At 42.0% G+C, this 20,166-nt stretch overlaps 1 protein-coding gene across 3 annotated transcripts in view; it reads right to left on the reverse strand.

Annotated features, from left to right (window-relative positions):
* Window positions 1–20,166, reverse strand: part of LOC113171390 (ephrin type-B receptor 1-B) — a 133,651-nt gene that overhangs the window by 59,629 nt on the left and 53,856 nt on the right. For all 3 annotated transcript variants that reach the window (XR_003299701.1, XM_026373718.1, XM_026373717.1), the window contains exon 3: window positions 18,464–19,145. Coding sequence is in view for 2 of the 3 variants with exons in the window: in XM_026373718.1 (XP_026229503.1) it covers window positions 18,464–19,145 (682 nt within the window). In the remaining variant the exon portion in view is untranslated. The remainder of the gene's footprint in view (window positions 1–18,463; window positions 19,146–20,166) is intronic.

Below are 20,166 nucleotides of genomic sequence, written 5' to 3' on the forward strand. Positions count from 1 at the left end.
CCATACAAGGACACAAGTTGTGAGTTAACATCAGTGACCTTTGCGAACAATTGTTAACCCCAGCCCTCATCCATCAAACGAGATGGATCGCAGTCTTTAAAGGCTTTAGAGTCATTGATGCACCCACCCACCCACAAACCCTTCTGCCGACAGACTTGTGATTGGGTCAAGACCCCGGTTGACCCCCGTTTCACTATTTTGTTTCTCAGTCATTCAGAAAAACAACTCTCTCCCACTCAAGCTGCAGGAGGCTACACACACACACACACACACACCAAGTGGATGTCTCCATAAATCTGTTTATGCGATAAATCCGAGAATATCAATGGAGTGACAAAATGTACATGTTTGCTTGACAGAGGGGACACAAAAAGCAGCAGGACAGGCAACATCTTAAAACAAAAAGGCAATCAGTGCTGCGATCCTATTGATATTCAGTCTCGCTCTTCTATCATTGTTCATTTTCCAGTCGCAATCCACGTAATGAGCTGCTTTTCCAACCCAGGTGTTCCATTTCTTTACAAGGTCATCGAAAAACACAATACAATTATTTGAGACAGAGGCATGGCTTGAAACAAAGACTTGTCAGAATCATCTGAAAATGCCTGCAGGATATTAAAACTCAGGGTGAACTGCCTTTTAGGGATATGATTTATTCATTCATAGAAACTGATTCTAGAACAATTTTGCATATTTTTTTCATAAACTGCCAAAGCAGGTCAACAGGAACTAAAATATTTCAGTTTAAGATCTGGGACTCCAATGAATGTAACTTCACACAAGTGTGTGGCCTTTTCCTATTTACTTGAAGGCATCCAGGGTTCACGGTGGTGACATCGCCTGGCGAGTCTGGTCAGTGTAAGTCTCCACTACTTGCTGTCATCACCTTCTAATCTCACAGAAAGAGGGAATTTGAGGAAAAGCAGAGAGGCCTCCTCAAGAATACAGGGACGGTTGAAAGGGCGCAGCACTCGGAGCATACCTCATCTGCTTTTGTTAAGAGCTGCGGCGCTGAAGAGTTCATCCCACAGAACACTCCCCCTGATCATTAATCATCTGTCCATTCTGGTCTTGTCAGGCCATCTCTTCCGAGCTAAAACACACACCTACAGCCACCACAGCCCGCACACGCACAAACTCACTGACACAAACATACAACTTTCCGCTGCCTTACTCCTCTTCACCAGACACTGCTCATCCTGACATACCTGTCCACTCAACTAGCGAATGTAATGTCTGACGCTGCAGAAACCCAAGTGAACAATACTTAAACCCCCTTGAGAAAGCTGAGATAGCCCCCAATTAGGGTTGCTTTGAAACTCTACAAGGTGCTATAAAGCTGTAAAGGTGCATATTAGAAGACAGAGGCAGTCTCTATGAAGAATACATTAGGGAAGAGAAAATCTGATAAATCTGCTTCTTCTCATTTTACCAAACTATCAAAGTGATTTTTGGTCCCATCACTCTGTAAATAAGAATAGTTTACTCGTTATAATGAAACCCATGCCTGTATGGATTCAACAGAGGGCACTGGGTACAGTAAAACGTGTACAACGTGAGACAGTGTCCGGCTGAAGGACCTAAACAAGCCTGTGTGCGATTTCTCCAGAAGAGTCCATTTGCTTCACTCGCGGGTGTAAAATCCAACAGTCTGACCACTAACGCTGATGAACAGAGCAGGTGTCTGCTGCACAGTGACTACAGAAAGGCGCATTCTGTTAAAATGAAGGTGCGTGCATGCGCAGGCGTGCGCGTGTGTGTGTGTGTGTGTGCATGCATGAGCCTTAACAAACCAGCAAACAATTTAGCAGACAGTCCACGCCCCTGGGCAGGCTGTTACCATGGTAACCTCACAGCCAGTATTTTTTTGGCCCACACTCTCCCTTTGAACAGCCGGCCAATGACAGACCAGCCGACTGGGAAATCTGGCTTACTGAAAGTGCATGCATGAGTTGTGTGTCTGCATGTGTATGTAGCCATGTGTGCGCGTGTGCACAATATGAGCATGATACAAAATCAGGAGAGCTATATAATCTCTTAGCTCCACACAGACTCGTCATCACCGAGTGTTGCGTTGGCAGTTGGCCACTGTGTATCGCGCCTGGCACATTTGCTCAGGTCAATTTTATTTCCAGGAAGATGCAACGATGTGCCAAGGCACTGGGCATATCTTACAGATAGAGGAGTCATCAGAGAGGAGCGGGGGAGAGAGATAGAGAAGACGAGGAGGCATTGGTATTCCAGGAAACTCCACGGTGCCAATCTAGCCCTGGCTGGCAAGGTAGAAAAGAAAACCTCCGTCCGAAACATATCGCCGCTCAGCAGGCAGTAACATGTGCTTGCACCACAATCTACACTGTAATCAGAACCGAACGGCGGCCTGACCAGGGTCAGTGCCCACTGAAACAGAGAAAAACACGGAGGGGCAAGAACGACACAGATGGAGAGTTGATGAGGGATGAAATCTGGAGAATTACATTATGTTTTATTGTTCATAGTGTTAGAATGCAATATGATTGCGGTATGGATTTAATCAAACCTTTACACAGATGACACAAAGCGAAGTCACATCAGTTTGATTGTGTCATGACATTCGCAAGCGTTATGGTCGAAATCAATGAGTCAATGTATTCAGATTTTCTATCAGCTCTTGCGTCGCCTGTGGATCACAACGTGCAAAGAGGGATGATAAGGACGAGATAATAAAGTTGGCTCTTGCAGGCCCTGTCAATTAGCATGTGATTCTCTCACACAATGACTGGAGTATATGTTCCAAGTTAAATAGCTTTCTTTTTCGTACCATTCCAGATTGTGAGACCATTAGCTTCCTCTGTCTCAGCACTTGTCTCTTTTAAAAAGGATCTAGCTCATTAACTTCATGGCTAGATCAATTAATCTATAGCAGTTAGCCAAAGATGCCCACTCTTGCTCTTTTTGCACATTTGCTGTCGCTTTGCTCAACAAATGTCTATCACATTTACAGCCTTTCAACCTGTTTCTTCCCCCAGCTCACATAGGTCTGACATGAGGACAGCTTAACAGGATGAGCAGCAGATTAGAAACAATAAATCTAAATGCTGGGGAAGAATTAACCGCACAAAAAAATGGCCTTATTACCTAGTAATTGTAAATAAAAGTGAATGTGAACCTAGGTATGAATGTACTTTTTTTCATTCTGTCACTTGAGTGTTACAGCACATATGCTTTAGATTAGTTATGCTAATCTCTGTCAGTCATTACAATACATGCAAAATAATCAAATGTGCAGCAAATGGTGTGAAAACTAAATCTCTTCACAAGATGAGAATTGTGTAATGTCATTTGTGATCAAAGGCAGCCATCAGCTTCTTGATAGCTCATAGTGTGCTTTGCTTCTGTTGCTTTTACATGTGGCGTTCTTACTCTTACATTTATTTGGCATTAAAGTAATACGTCTGTAATACTGAATAGAAAAAACACTTTCATGCAGCAACATCATAAAAGATATTTCTAGGTGTTAGATTAACATGGATTTTGAAGGATTTGACAAGTTCTGACCCATGAATTTCGTTTTTTAATTATTTATTCAAACTGCATGCTTTATCTAGTGCTATGAACTAATTAGGAAAATATATGTTTTTTTCAGTTTGAAGGTAAAATTCATACTTAGCCTAGTATGGGTGTATTTTGCAATCCAAACTCTAAATAGTCAAGTGATTGTTGCATAGCAGGGAAAAAATCTACCTGCTGGTATATATAAGTCTGTCACTGAAATGTCAAACACACATTGCGAGTCAATGGAGCTGGTATAAAGCCTGTGTGCTTTTGTTGCAGGGAGACTCTCAGAAGGACGTAACATCCGCTGGACTTCATTTTTTCAAGTGCCAAGCACCATAACCAGTTTGCAGGACATTTGTTTTCTCACTAGTGGTCAAGAATTAAAATGATCGTATTCTATTCTTCAACCTACTCCAACCTGATCTGACAAGACAAAAACATTTTAATACAATGGTACCAACCTAACCTCCATCCCAGCATGCTTGAAAAGACTAGATCTCAAAAACACTTCCCTCACTTCAGTTAGTTAAATGTTAAAATTCTTCTAACAAATGCCTCAAATGCCCATGTAACTTAAAACACTCAGCCCCTTGGATGAGGGTTGATGCCCCGCTAATGAGTGTAGAGGCTGTAAATGCCTATGAAGGGGGATGAGTAATTATGCACATCTGAACGTAGCAGTGGAGAATGATAAAACAACTGGAAAACAAAGGTCCCTTCACTGTTTACCATTCCCTAATTTGATTCCTAATTGAGCGTACATAACACAATGTTTACACCAAAATATTCTGGCAAAGAGAAGCTCCCATGACAGACTCGTGCAGCTGAACACTGCCTACTCTTCACTCCAATGATCTCGGAGAGTGTAAGCATGGGAGGCCCTTCCATCCCCAACACCATAACCACACAGAAGTGTGGTCGCATATTTCCAACCTATAACCTGAGTAGTGGGCATCTGCAGCCTGTAATGCTGACGCTGACACTTTCACATGTGGCAAATAGGCTGCCATACACAGTTGGAGGCCAGAGGTTAGGGGTGGAGTGGATTTGGAAGTGGATGACAAGAAAGGAAAGGAGACGGAAAAGTTAAGTATGGCTTTCTGAAATCCAATAGTGAGCTTGGAGCCTACCCTCAGGCTGTAGCCTTCATCAGTGATGACAGGACAAGAGGTTGATAGGTGAAGCAGAACAGAAGAGGGGAAGGGTGGTGTGAGCGACACTGTGATGGTGAGGTCATCGGGAGCAGCACTGCACTCTGAGATGGCGGCGACATCAGCTATCACACAGTCAATACAATTATGCATTCACCAGCGAGATGTTCTTCCAGCTGTACTGGCATATCCGCTGTTCATCACCCCTGCCGCTATTATGCCTAATGGGAAGTAATGATAAAATGCTCTGTATCAAAAGAGAAAGCACAAATTATGTGTGAAGCGTGGGAGAGAAAAAGTGACCGGAGCAGGGAAACAGAGTGTGAGAAAGGGAGAGACAGAGAAGTGGGGAAGTGAGAGCAAAACAAAGTGAGAAAGCACTCAGGAGTGCATCTTGTCACTCAAATTGTTCATGGCACAGTCCTGCAATATGTGTGTTGTGCAAAGCAGCCATTTCTCATTGCATACTAAGAGACGGCCAAACTATTATTTCCAAGGCTGACAATAGGCAAGAGGGAATAAAAAAAAAATAAAAAAAAGGCTGGATAATAAATGCTGTCTAGAGCGACTATGCATCTGTCCTGCCCAGAGGAGACAGCTCCATTCATGGCTCAGGATGGGTGTGCTTTTATACATACAAAAAAAATAAAGAAACAACAATTCTGTTGACACCAGGCCCAGGCATGACCAGAAAAACTCAATGGATGAATGATGTGCATGGAAATGTGTTTTATTATAGTGTACAAATATAAACACAAGTATCCTGCTACATGTAGCATAAATGAGGAGAGTTTGACCCGATTCTCTGGCATGCAGTACACCTGAGATACTGTTCAAAGGTAACCAGGCCCCGAGCATCTATATTCCTGTCATATTTACATCCACATGACCTCTATACAACCTTAGAAAGCTGTCTCCCTTTCCAGAGAAACAGACACGCACTAACACACGGAAGCTGTGTTTGTTTTTGTGAACTGCGGCCCCCGTGCCACCTGTCCAAATCAGGACAGCACTGACCTTTATCAGCCAGCCTTAGTCAATACGCCCTGAGCTATGAAACTGGCAAACGTATGCACCCGTTTTCTATGATTGCATTTGTGTTTAGGTGGACCCAAAGAGGGTGTGCCGTATGCACATCTTTATGCATTGTCGGACTAATGGCGACAGGAAGTCATTCATTCAGACGTGTGAATGATGGACAGTGATGAATTAGTACTGATAAATGACCAAGATATTGGACAACTGTGGAAGACAGCAGAAAAAGTCCCATATGTATTATAAAGAACCACTACTTTCTTTATTCCTGAGGGCTAGAAATTAATATAAACAGCGCATCAACAAAATGTTTGACTTCTCTGTATGAATTATCTTGAATTATAAGTTGTTGGGTTTTTTTTATAGCAGCAACCAGAAAAAAATAGTAGTGTTTCTCAGTAGAGTGTTAAATATGAGTTTCTGTGTTTGAATACAGTATTAGTCTGGCATTTAAACCCTTATTCTGTTCCAAGACTTGATGTATGAATGTCAGACACTGATTTGTTAGTTCAATATTTCTGAAGTGATTATTCCACCAAGATAAAGGTAAAAGTGAATTCTAAAAAAGTCAGTGAAAGAGCTTTGTTGTTGAGCTGTGCTGTTCTGTTACTAAAAGTGCTCAATAAAACCAAGAACAAAGCTGGTGCACATGGGCTTAGTGTTTAATTGTGTGTGTGTGTGTGTGTGTGTGTGTGTGTTTGTGTGGGTGTGTGACTGATTTTACTTGTTTTTGACTTTCTCAATAGGCCTTGTGACATTGTGGACTTTGTGAAAGACATCAACACCTCGTCCAGAAGAGAATTATGGAGGAAAAACACAAAACAACCAACTGGGAAACCGGATTAACTGTATACATGGCAGAAAGCCATTAACATGAGGAGGGTAAGGTCTAACAAGGTACAGTAGAGTACAGTGTGAGTATGAGTGTGTGTAAATTAGAATGTGAACCTGTACTGTAGGTACTGGGGCGAGACATGAAGGACAGATTTGATTTCTGATGGTGGGGATTGCTCTCCAGATCAATTCCAGAGGCCAACACGCACAGACTGTAAATTACAAAGTGTGAGGATTTATCCCATTTAGGCTAGTTTGGCTTAGGTTTAAACATGTTTAAGTTTCTCTCTTTACTAGCCCGAGTCACATTTCCTCTTTCTTCTACTCCTCCCCTATAAATGCATTAAAGTTTACATAAACATGTGTAGTCTGGAACTGAGCATTTTCTTTGTTCATTTCATTTTTCATGTCTTTTAACTATACAGTACATGCAGTATACAGTAGTAGATCATCACCATATCGTATAGTGCACGCAGAAAACACCATGGATCAGTTGCTGTAAGGCCAGCAGTTTCAAGATAAATGTTAAAACATGACAGCCGCCATTTGTGCACGTATACTGTTAGTTACAATGCATTTTGCATACACACGTCATATAAGGGCAATTCTGCATGCATATGCAACCAAAAACTGTGCAAAGTATAATTTACTACATCAGCATATGAGGGCTACGTCCATGCTTACTGTCAGATGGTCTTGGTTATACGCAAATGTACAAGCCAACTGAACACACCCACCTTTGAAAACACACCTTCCCTTGCAGGACATATTGGATTAGGAGTGATTTTTTTTTTTTCTTGGCTCCGTCTCAGAGGTGCTAGATTAAATGCCATTCCCACTTTACTACAGATGGCTCGAAAATAAATCATACCATCTATATATACACACACACACACACAAATAAATTTGCACTCCCCACATACATTTACACCACAAGCACACAAACACACACGAATACAGAAAAATGCTCACATGGGGAGATATATAACATGTTGGCACACCCAATCACTAAAGCACCTGTACGGTCCAGCGCATCTGCTCTTTGTATTTCAATCATTGAATCGATGGTTCTAAATTGATTGTAGCTGAGCAGGGGCCAGAGATGTTCCCCCTGGCTCGCTGCCCTGGCCCTCTATTGATTAGATCTGAGAGAGCCAATTGCTTTCACACTGGATTAAGGTGTTACAGGGCAGTGAGCAGGGAGAGAGAAACAGAGGCAGAGAGAGATAGAGTCAGAGGCAGAGAAGGAGAGAAAGAATAGGCTTAGCAGCCTGAGAGACGCACCAACAAAGCACTAAGACGGTGCCAACAACACGGCTAATTAGCTAACAACCCATTTCTAGGAGAAGACCATGTAAGCACACCAACATGTGGTTGCTTCGCACACACAAATTAGAAGCAGATCAGAAAAGCTCACAGTACAGTGAATGAAACATACCATATATATATTGTGTTTGTGTTGTTTTTTATATATATATATATATATATATGAACTTTCTACAACAACAACAAAACACACACAAAATGCACACCAACACACACACACACACCTCTACATTGCAATCCTTCAGATCACAAGGCACTAACACAGATCAAGGGTGTAATCGCATTTGACCCTGGGGCTAAGTAGCCCAGGGCGATAGCATTACACATCAAAGCTTCAGTCTGAGTTTGTTACACACATTCCACCTCGAGTCTTATGCACTGTAATCTAGAGGAATCAAACTTTACTATTAGCCAGAATTACGGGATCTGTTATAGCCTGGATAAAATGACCAACTGCGAGAGGTGGATCCATTTTCGCTCCTCTCCTATATCTCTCTACCTATTTTCATTTGTCTTCATCATAGTCATATCCCACTAGGGGCAGTGTTAGCCAGACATTCTCTTAACACCCCATCGCTCTTCCTCTCCATGCAACAATTAGCCACTCCTGCGAGGGTGCATAGAAAAATGGAAAGGGAGGAACGGGGCTGAGGAGGCCCCCGCTTCAGCCGAAGAGAAGCACTTTTGTCTGGCCGAAGTGCCCCTCCCAAATCATTTCCACAATGGAGAGGCTTCCAATCCAGATTAAGCGCTTATGAAAATGAAGAACGGAGATGGCCCGGCACAGACAACGTGAACCAGGGTCACAAGAGCCAGTAAAAGGGCCCCTCACTCCGAGTGCTCACAGAGGCATTTCCCAGGGAGCAGCAGCCCTATTCACATGGCATTAGGAGTGTAAAAGCATCACATTGACTGTGCAAGTCAGGCAAGCTCAATATACATTTGGTTAATACCTCTATTGTTGCACTCCTTTTATGTATGCTCTCCTAGCAGAACACAAGAGAAGGAGGACAGTGGTAGAGAGGGAATTAAAGAGGCAAAAAAGATGAGATAGAGAGTGAAAACAAGGGAGGGAGAGAATAGGATTTGCTGGCCCATTCATGCCAGGATGGGTGTGAAGCACACACATACGTGCACACACACATACGCACACAATAATATCCTTAGAAAAAGGCTGCTCAGGATCCTGTTTGTGAAAGTCATGACACGACACTTGGCCGACACAATAAACTTGGCGTTAGTCAAGAAAGTCAATAGACCGGCGAAGCCAAAACATATAATGATAGGCCAACCACAGTAGCCAGTAATATAAAGGTCAGTTTATAGGGGAGTAAAAGATAAAGATAGGTGAAGTGAGAAAGAGAGAGTGAGGGAGCAGCACTGAGATTGTGAAATTGACTGAGTGTATGAGCATGTGTGCCTTTGTGTTCCTATCACTCTGTGTTTGGTTCATTCCCCAAAGGGTCTTATTATGCTTCGCGCTGGCTCCGACACAAAGGCAGGATCTCTGTATCTCTGCCCATCCAGCTCCCCCAGAGAACATTCTAGACACAGCAAATCCATTTGTTTTGCAGCTTCTGCCTCAAATCGGACGTGGACTAATCAGATATCATTCTCTTTGAGAAGCATACCACTGTGCCGTCTGGTTTAGCACTACAGTAACTCTGGCCTTGCACTGGAGATGATATCTCCACTCTTTCACAGAGGATATTTTGTATTTGTAAGCGCTGTGCAAAGACATCATGAAACAGTGTTATAGGGTAAGTTGTAAAGGTGCTGTATCTTTCAGTATATCAACTAATTACTTTCTGACAATAAACTCATTATTTTTTATAAAATATCTTTCTTTCTATAGGAGATTAAGTTGATGATTAAAACTTCCTCCTGAAGAATGCTGCACTGTAAGTTGACGGCCTTGGGTTTGCCGAGGATTATTAGGACATTGTTGTTAGCTGCAAAATATGCCTTGGGGATAACTGTCAGTTGACTGCAAGAATCGCAACATCCTGTTTTTGAAATTGGACTAGATCTAGTCCAAGAATTGTGACACAACAGAGGACAGCAGCAAGGATAAAACACTATGAAAACATTTCATCGCATTGTCACATTTCGTGGTTTTTGTTTCAATTGTCAATCAAGCTACGGTGACAATATGACAATGTGCAAAGGTTACCTTGTTGAGTACAAAACATGAACTGAGTTTGTTTTTGATGCTCGTGGAAATGTCAAGATAGCTTATAAGGCAGTTTAAAATCCTACAGATGAACAAGTGGCATTATTTGTGCATTTATTGTATTTACATGCATCACCTGTCATTGCTTTGTTTAGCACTGTCACGTCTCACTGACGTTCTCTAAACCATCATGTGCAATGAATGGAATCAATCCAGCACCCTAACGAGACTGCTGCTGCTGCACGTGGGCAGCACTCAACCTGTTGACACGGACACTGTTCCCAATCAGCAGACAAGCAGTGAAAGCATGGTGAATATGTTATGAGTTTTCATTACAAAAAAATCACCCCCCCCCCCCCCAAAAAAAAAAAAAAAGACTGCGTGAGAGGTTAGAGGGCTTGATTAGACTCTATTAAAACACACACACTTTGAAGATTTCATTAAAGTCAGGTTGCCTCGTCTGAACGGCGCACACATCCACACGAAGCACCGCTGCCTGGATATGCTAATTCTGCTCTTACAGAAACGCTGCAGCCCCCCCAGCCAGTGTGGGAACTCAGTAAACAAATGAAGCACAAAATGCTCAAAGAAAGGATTACCAAGTCGCTTACTTTCTGTCTTCCTTTTTTTTTTTTTTTTCTCACTGCCCCCTCAACACACAGGCACATATACCGATAGACACACAGGCCTCCTCGCTCCTATCTTGCTTTCAAGATTCAATATTCACGGAATGTCTCCTCCAGTGGGCGTTTTCGGAAGAGAGCCATAGCAGGGGGTCTCTGGCATGAGAAGTGACAACAAAGCCAAGATAAATAATTTGTCACAGGGATGTGTCTGCCAGATTGGGCTTCATTGGCTCTTCCTGTCTATCAGTCTGAAAAGAGATGTTTCCTCTGGTTTCTGCAGAACCACGTGTCCTGACCCTGAAAAGTACAGGTTGTGCTTACTGTCAATGAAAACATGTAATTACAAGCGCACAATGATGCGGATTATGGGAGTTGTCTAATTGCCGGATAATTGCATATTGTGAAGGTTTTGCGGTTGTGTTTGATTTGACCTGCCCAGTTATAGGCAACTGAGTTGGTTTAGGATAATTCATGGTGTCATAACGTAGATTACACAGACATAATTCTTCACGTATGTTTAATCAAGTACACTTAGGGAGCACTTAAAATGGAACTGCAATGCTGTTTGCTTCAAGTGTGCAGGAATCATCGCAAACATAATTAGGTTATGAAATTGGACACGGAAAGTTCAGCTTGAGTTGATGGAAATTGTGTGATCGCATGTGTTCATGTGTGCGTGCGTGCCTGGATTTGTACATTTGTGTGTGCAGGCCTGCAGCAAAAGAGGAAAAGCATCTTGGAAGCTTTGACCCAAAGTCCAGAGATTTTCAGCTTTGCATTTCAAGTATCCGTGAGGATTGACAGAATCGACACAAAGCAAATGGAACAAATGCACTTTTGGCTTACAGGATTTGTGTATCGCAAAAACCAATCTCACCATGCTGACTGTATGCTGAGCAGGTTTAATGACACTGTCTATTGGATCTGTAATCTGTGCTTCCTCAGCTTACCATCACTGACCTATGTTGGTCAGCTGGACTCCAGAAAACATATTTTCTCTTTTTACAGATATAGTTTAGATTGTATGTGCCCAGGTAGGATATCTCTGAGGATAGTGCAGCTACCTTAGTATACTTTTGGTTGCAATCCACAATGATGCACAACTAATTAATACTAGTACACAAGTGCAGCATCTTCTTAGATTACCGTGGGTAAAGTAACTCTTTAATTTCCAGGAATAGAAACTTTGGACATTGCCCCAACTTGATGTGCCGCCATCCTTCTTGCTTACTGTGTTGTCTAGTTCTCACTGCATGTGTAATGGGCAGAGGTATATTGCCTCTACTATAATTGCAATTCAATTCTAATTAGATCCTCAGTCCACAAGCTCCACAACATAACCTTGACTAATCCACATCTATCATACTGCTGCTAACCTCCAGGACAGTTTCTGTGAATTGGAATCTGTCTCTCTGCTGTCAAAATAAACAAGTCTGGCTATTTTATTAGTGGAACAGTGAATATTGATGGACACTGATGAGGAGAGTAGGAGAATCAACAAATGAGGGGTGATGGAGAGGAGGGAGTGTTTATACTATCTCAACTGGGGGGCAGTCTGTGGAGAGGCTCACCACGTCCGCTCATTACTGCCTGCTGGAGCACACTCCAGATGGGGAAGCAGAGAGAAGAAAGAAAGAACGATGCGGACACAGAAAAGTACAGAAATAGAGAAGACAGTCAAAATCAGTGCACATTGACGTTTCTCTTGAAATCTAACATTTGGCCTTTTGTGAAGAAAACACAACAGACTCTTTTCCACGGCAATATTGATGATGTTTTTGTTGTAATTGTAAATGTGCAATAATAATTTAAAAGCATAAAGTGAGGGATTTGATTGATAGAGGTCGTGGCTGGGGTGACAGAGTAAAGTGGAGGACCCTGTAGTGCCGGGCTTTTGTGTTTTACCAATGAGGCACACAGGCAAATTAAGTGGAGCCTCAGCCATCTGCTGAATGTTAGGGGTCCTTTGTCTCCCTGTGTCTCTCACTGGCCTGAACACCCAATGTCAATCACTGAGAGAGGAGAGGAGAGGAGAGGAGAGGAGAGGAGAGGAGAGGAGAGGAGAGGAGAGGAGAGGAGAGGAGAGGAGAGGAGATGGCCGAGACTAGTAGAGTAATTAGAGGAAGACAACTGAAAAGGGTTTGGATGGAAAGACTGTTGGAGATGTTGGGTCAAAGTGTTGAAGAAAAAGCTCCTGTGCAGCGGGAGATGACAATAAAATTCTTGACGTACAAAAAAACAAGACTAAATACACGACCGGAGGTTAGAGAAGCAGACAAAAAAACAGCAACAGAAAGGCGAGAGAGAGTGAAAAATAATGGGAGTATGAGTATGTGTCGCTCCATTGGGGATGAGAACAGCTTTGTGTGTGGTGGGTATTTCCATTATATGTGAACAAAATCTCTGGATTCCCCTCTCGTCATTAGGGACTGACTCTGTCATTGCAGTGAGAGCAGTGCATCTGTGTTTGGGGTCACTACAAACACTCTGTTTGGCCCTTAGATTCAAAGAGTCTTTGTTTGGGTCACACTCTTTCACCACCGCTCTCTGCCATGCCACTATTCAGCCTATTGAGAGCCATGGAAACAAGAAGTCTTTCACTCTCTGCTCTTTCTTATAGCTATTCTCTGTCTCTTCACCCCACTACTTGGTTTTTGTCTTCATCACGCTGGTCCTCACTGCCATAGGACTAATAGGAACAGGAAGAGTCAGGCACTCATTTAATTAGGCTTCAAGGTGACTTAGTAGATGTTGGTGTGTGTGTGTGTGTGTGTGTGTGTGTTGGTGACTACACATGAATGCTTTTCTGCAAATGAAGTAAACTTGGTGGAACAGAAGCAGACAAGGCAAAATGGGCTGAAATTGGCTCTAATAGCGTACCGGGTGTTTGTGGGTCCTGTCTGCAAGGTCCTTTATACTCAGATAAGACACATAAAGACGTAATCAAAACCCCACTGAAGCAGAAAAGTGTAAAACTGTAACACCAGAAGTTTAGAGTAAATAAAACAAGGCCAAACTTTAAAACTTCAAATAAATGAATATATCTAAAGAGTTTCACTGTATATGTTTTTAATTAGTTCACTCAAATTCTCTAATCTAATAGAAAAGGAAATAAGCCGGCTGGTTGCTGTCCATGACTTCAAACCCTATAGAGCTATATATTGGGGTTTATGAGGTTTAAGGCTAGGGTTGATAATCTGATAAATGTGCCTTGAACATCACGTTTAACATTTTAAAAATGCACACATGGAAGAACTAATACTACTTCTAAGCGTATGCCCAAGACGTGCATTTGTGTGTGCCAGTGTGCGTGTGTGCTTGTGGCAGCCATTAGACAGGAGCAAGGCAGCCATGATGAATCGGCACTTAGCCCACGGAAGCGCACTTGCTCAATGGGCTGTGAATCTCCCGCTGCCACTGTCAGCCGCCAGAATGTTAAATAAAGTTATTTGAATATTTGTAATATTAATGTGCCGGCGTGTCAAAAGCTCGCTAGATCCTAACAGAGAGAGAAAATATGGAAGATTTATATTGCTGCGCGGGGCTATAAGACTGCTGTGGTGAGGAATTACGCAAATACCCAATTAAATAAATACGTAATCAAGGATGGTGTGTAGGGTTACCACGAACAAGCAACCAGTGCATTTACATCATAGTGTACATAATTATACTAGCCATTCGTTTTCTCATTGTTCTATTTCATTTGTTTTAAATTCACATCTCTGAATTCAGTATAAAAATGATCTTCCATTCCCATAGTTTTACTGTTTCTGTTCAGTCCGTGCAGCTGAGGGGACTCTGCAGTGGAGTGCATAGGCCCACTGAGGTACAAAAAAAAAAAAAAAAGAGAGAAGCAATAAGCTTTGAGCATGGTTAACCAATTACAAAAGAAGCCAAAATATAGGGGAGAGCCTCATAAAGTAAGAGTGCCCGTTTTACAGACTCCAGGCAGGCATTTATCACCTCAAAGAAATTTCTCCCCATGGGAAAAAAGTGTTAATAGCAAAGTGAAGAAGGTTTTGAATTGCGCTTCATAATAGGCCTGTTTACTCTGCATGCCATTTCATTCACTTTTAAAAGCTTAAACATTAGAAAAATTAGCTTACTTGGGGGGTTTAGTCATTTAGTAAACTATGTGAGAATAAAAAGGAACATTAAAATGATGAATGATGATATCATATTATTAAAAAAATAAAACACACAGAGATGGATGTGAAGTAAACCTAATCAAGGTGATTCTATCAGTCACTCAGCTGGAGACCACGACAGTGACCATGAGAGGGTTCAGCAAAACCATCAAATCAGTCTTTCTTAGATACTCGAGTTGAGCAGAATGCACATACACAAGACAAGCTTTGTGTTAGTGAAAGTAGTGGGATGCTATTTGGAGTGTCTCCGCTCGATTTAACAGGGAGGTGATAAAATATTTAGCAGATTGCTTACATAGCCAAGAGGGAGAGAAGAGGGAGAACGAGAGGAAGAGAGGATAGAAGGAGAGAGAGAGAGAGACAGGGGGATACCCAAATGGCTTGTGTGGGAGCTGGGGAGCTGGTAATGAGGATGACACGCTGGCATCATCGTTACAGCTCACAACAGCTCTATGTGGTCTCTCTGCCCAACTGCCAGCAGGTCGCATACACACACACACACACCACGCTACCTGTCACTAATTAAAACATATAGATTAGAGAAAGTACAGGTGCAGTGGGGGGTTACACACACACACACACACACACCGACAGCAGATAAAAAAGCACTCTCAGCTGCAATAAGGCTTATTTAGTGTCCCTTCATTCAGCTCTGTACGTGGCAAATAACTCCATAAAATGACTGACGCCACAACTGTATGTTTTGCTGTATGTGGCGTCCCTTTCCTTTTCTCATGTTGCTATCAGTGAGAGGAACAACTTCAGTATAAAGCTGCATGTTCTCATATTCTTTCGGTTCCTGTTCCTGTTACTTCATCTCTAATGGGCAATTACTTCAGACTCAATGCGGAGGCCATGTTATTGCACCAAACCCCAATTGATTGGTTTCCCATTGTACTCAGCTTCCACAAGCACTTTAAGGTTAGATTTCCCTGTTTAAATAATGGATTACAAGGCCATGAAAAGAGAATGCGGGGAAAATAAAAGGCTGAGATTGCTCTTATTGGAGGGGCCTCTCAGTGGAGATGAGAGGGGAACACATTCCATACAAGCCTCCAGAGAGTAAGCCAGTGATGAGAGCGAGAGAAATGGCAACATCATCTGTTTCTCTCCTTCCAACCCTGTCTTTTGTCCCTTCATTCCTTTATACTGTACATGCCTGCATGCTTGTGTACTGTATTTGTCCTAAGGCTTAAGATCTATCACAATCCACACAACATTTTCCGGGTCTGACCTGCTTTCCACTGTAGCTACAAACTAGTAATTCCCTCCCTCAACAGGTTGTTTTTTTACCTCCCATTATGCTAAATTTCCATCAGAGAGAGAGAGAGACGTCAAACTTAACACAGCAGGAAATCTACTTGCTGTGGGTACTTAGAGAAGGAAGTCAGAGGGATAGTGGGACTTAGTGGAAATATACGTCTCCTTCTCTGTTCAAAGAGTCTTTGTAGTGCAGTGCCTACTGGGGGACTGTGTGGTGTTTACATCAGTGTCAATGCCCCCCACTAACACAAGCCACAACAAGCCTTCTACAAACACTCTGGGTTACTTCAGGCTCCAATTACTGTGCTGCACGTATCGATACAATTGAGCTATAACAGAGGAAATTCTGTGGAGAGAAGATGAAAAAACTATCAAGTTCAAGAAAAATAATATTTATCTATTCAATCCTGTAGGTTTGTTTGCATAAGAGAAAGGGTGTTGTTTCTTTTGGCTCGTATGCTATACAATTCCTGTACTAACATTTGCTTTACTGTTTTCTTGCCTGCTGTTCATTTCTCTCTCCTCTTTCTACTCACTGCAACCGGTCGAGGCAGATGTCCACCCACCCTGAGCCTTGCTGCTGTAGGTTTCTTCCTCTAAAGGGAGTTTTTCCCTCTCCACAGTTGCCTGGTGCTTGCTCAAGTGGGATTGTTGGGTTTCCTACATAGTTCTGTAAACAGTTTGTAAGGTCTATAATCACAACAAAACCCTTGAGATGACTTTTGTTGTGATTTTGTGGTCTACAAATAAACTGAAAGGGAACTGAATTAGTTTTATCTGTGAAGTTATGCTAAGAACCGCAATTTCAATCTCATGGTGAACTAGATAAAGTGTTGTCAATTCAAAAATGTTTGTTACTGTAGTATCTTCATTCATACAATTAGTTAAAAGTACATTTAAGGATAAAACACCAATCTAGCTAAACGTGCATTATTAATGATAATATGCTGCGTAAAAAGAACTCATGGACAAATGAGAGCAGAAAGGATAAACACATATTTACTCACGAAAAGCTGATTGAGCAGACCAGAAAAACTGGAGATATATAAGATGTATCACTACAGTTATATTGGTCAGATGGTTGCTTGAGTTATGTATTACAAAAGATATACTGTGGTGTCTGTAATGTATCAAAAACATAAATTGCGTAGTAGGATGTTTTTTGTATCTTGTATAATTTAAAATGCAGTCACTCTTGATGTTTTCATCAGTTAGTGACTTTCTGTTCGCCTGTTAGTCTGTCTATATAATGCACTTCTTCAAATATTTTTTAGACAAAAGTTCCTTGAGAAATATGTACCTTAATCAAAAAAACATATTTATGCAAAAACACAGCATAGTGGTTAGAAATTAGTTGTGAAACCTTTCAGTTAAGAGTTAACTACAACAAGCAACTTTTTGCTTCGTCATTTTCAGCTGAAAGTCACTCAGCTACAAGGATTGTGAGAGTAGTTTCTTTTGATGTGCATGTGTGTGTGTTTGTGTGTTTAGCATAGAGCACAGAGCAATGCAAGATGGATACAGTAGACACGGCCACACATAGTGTGCTTTGCAGATATGTGGCACTCTCATATCTGTTTATTGATCGGAACAGATGTGCGTCAATCAATCTTATCTGGGGTCCACACACTCTGCAGCTAACCACCAGAGGCAGACCAACCAATACTGTGCCACACTGAGAGCCCTAAGCCACTCGAATTATATTACCTTGAGCAAATGATCTCTTTATGTGTTTGTGTGTGTGTGTGTGTGTGTGTGTGTGTGTGTGTGTAAGTATGTGAGTGTGTGAATAACCATGTGCAGAGCGTAAAGGTGCATTAGAGGACACACGGAAAGGGAGCGAAAGTTACAGCTTGAACTGAAAAACCCAGATTAACCTCGTCTTTGTGTGCGTGGTATTATCCATCCCTTAGAACTTAGTCTTCCACACATCATACTGAGGCAAAATCAAACCTCTCACCATCTGTAAAGTAGGCTGCACAGAAGCTTGGCATTCACTACGGATTAAGAATCAATGCTAATGTTCCTTTCTTGTACGACAGTGGTGGATGTGATTGAGGAATACGTGCAGCACATCATGCTCAGCAAACACACATGAAACACAATCAATTCATCCTTTTTTCCTAACTATATAGAAAAACCATGATCCAAGACATGTTAATGCTGTATTATATGCTAGGCTAAGATAGAACAAATTGATGCCACTTTTCTACAGTGAAGCGATTATTTTAAAGGCAATGAGTGATGAAAAGCGAAGAATTTGGGGTAAGGGGTAATGCACACACTCACACACTCACACACACACACCCAATCAAATACTCACTTAAAGGAAATGCATGACAAATGCAGTTAGATCATCATGTTTCTCACCTCGACATATGTTGCCATTGTCAGGTTCAAACCCAGCCTTGCACGTGCAGCTACCGATTGGGACCATCCACTCTCCATCTCCATTGCAATAGAGCTTTATGGGGACATCTACTTCCTCTGAGTTGGGGATGCAAATCCCTCTGGCAATGACGAGGGAGGTGCTTTCAGCCCCTGTCATGGTCTCTGGAAAGATTGCAAAGTTCTGGACTACACTTGGACACTTCTTATAAAAGACCCTGACTGACAGCAGAGACATGCAGGCGCCGTAGTCCTGAAAGGCCAGGTAAAAGCCATTTTTAGACAGTGGACCGAAGCTCCGCACCTCGGTGTTGACCTTCATCAGGCGTCCACCAAAGTCCACTTGTGAGAAGCTTTCATCTGCAGCAATGGTGTCCACTTTGAGGTATGGGGCCTCCATCCAGAAGGCTGTGCCTTTGGTGGCAATGACAGCATCAGTTTCATAGTAGTAGAGATTAAATGTCTCCTTGCAGGAGCCAGGGACATTGGGGATGGAGCTGCAGTCACGCACAGTGAATCGAATCTCCACATAGATGCGCTGTGCTCCACGCCGATCAATGAAGGTGGTGAGAAGCCAGTTGTTTTGACTGGGCTCGAAGACATTACACACCTGGTAGGTCCGGATGGTGTTGAGGTTCTCGTCATAGCCGCTCACTTCCTCCCACTAAAGAAAGAGGAAAAAAGAGGGGAGTGCATTATAGTGTAATTATAATCACCACTGATAAGGTTGTGGGTCTTCTCATTTTTGACGGAGAATTCTAATATTAGCTGAGCGTCACAGACTTTGTACACATATCAGATATCTCCCTAAGGCACAAAACTTTAGTCCTACTGCTGGATTACAAGAAAGGAATAAGGGTGTTGCACTATGGGGCTTATTCACTCACTGAGAATACACAAAAGCTCTTTTTCCTAAATTATAAAAAATGTTCTTGTGCTTATTTTCCTGGTTTCTATTTCTTGGTTAGGTAATACACCCAACAGCTGAATGTATATATTGCCATTGTGCAGGCACAAACTAAATAATTACTTTGGATGTAGCTCTATTTACAATTTATGCCAAACGTGGCTGGACACTGAGTTGATACATTATAAGATGTGGTTTGTAACAAACTCAAGATGATGCACTATAGACAGGCTGGGACTTCTACATGAGAGCCAAGAGCTGGTCTGATTGAAACACATTTGTGTGCAGACTGAACTGAAATACACTGCAGGCCATTTCTTGCAGGTGTGACCCAGAAAGTATGTTGGATGAGCATCAGAAGCCCCTTGAGGTATTAACACAGTGTGCTAAATCATGATGAAAATGTGCCACTAACATTTGGCCGAAATCACTGAGAATTGAGAAGAGATATCTTTGAAACACATAGAAGCTTCCCTCGAAGCTCGCGGTCAGATGACAATTTCTGAATAGCTGTTCATCTGCGCAAAAGCTGGTAAAGCCTAAATTGTTAGGAACAGGGAGTCTACTGATATTCTAAAAATGATGCTAGAGCTATTTGGCATAAAGCAACAAAGTAGGTAGAAGAAAAATACAACATAAAAGCTATATACACCGTGACAGTAACATAAAAGCCCGACTGACTCGAAATGAACATGTAGAACAGAGAAAATCTTTTGAAACAGTTGGAATATTTTCTACTAAACTAACTTCCAATGTGTGTAATAACACTGTTCTCTAT

The sequence above is a fragment of the Anabas testudineus genome, chromosome 17, assembly GCF_900324465.2.
Source record: "Anabas testudineus chromosome 17, fAnaTes1.2, whole genome shotgun sequence".
Taxonomy (NCBI): domain Eukaryota; kingdom Metazoa; phylum Chordata; class Actinopteri; order Anabantiformes; family Anabantidae; genus Anabas; species Anabas testudineus.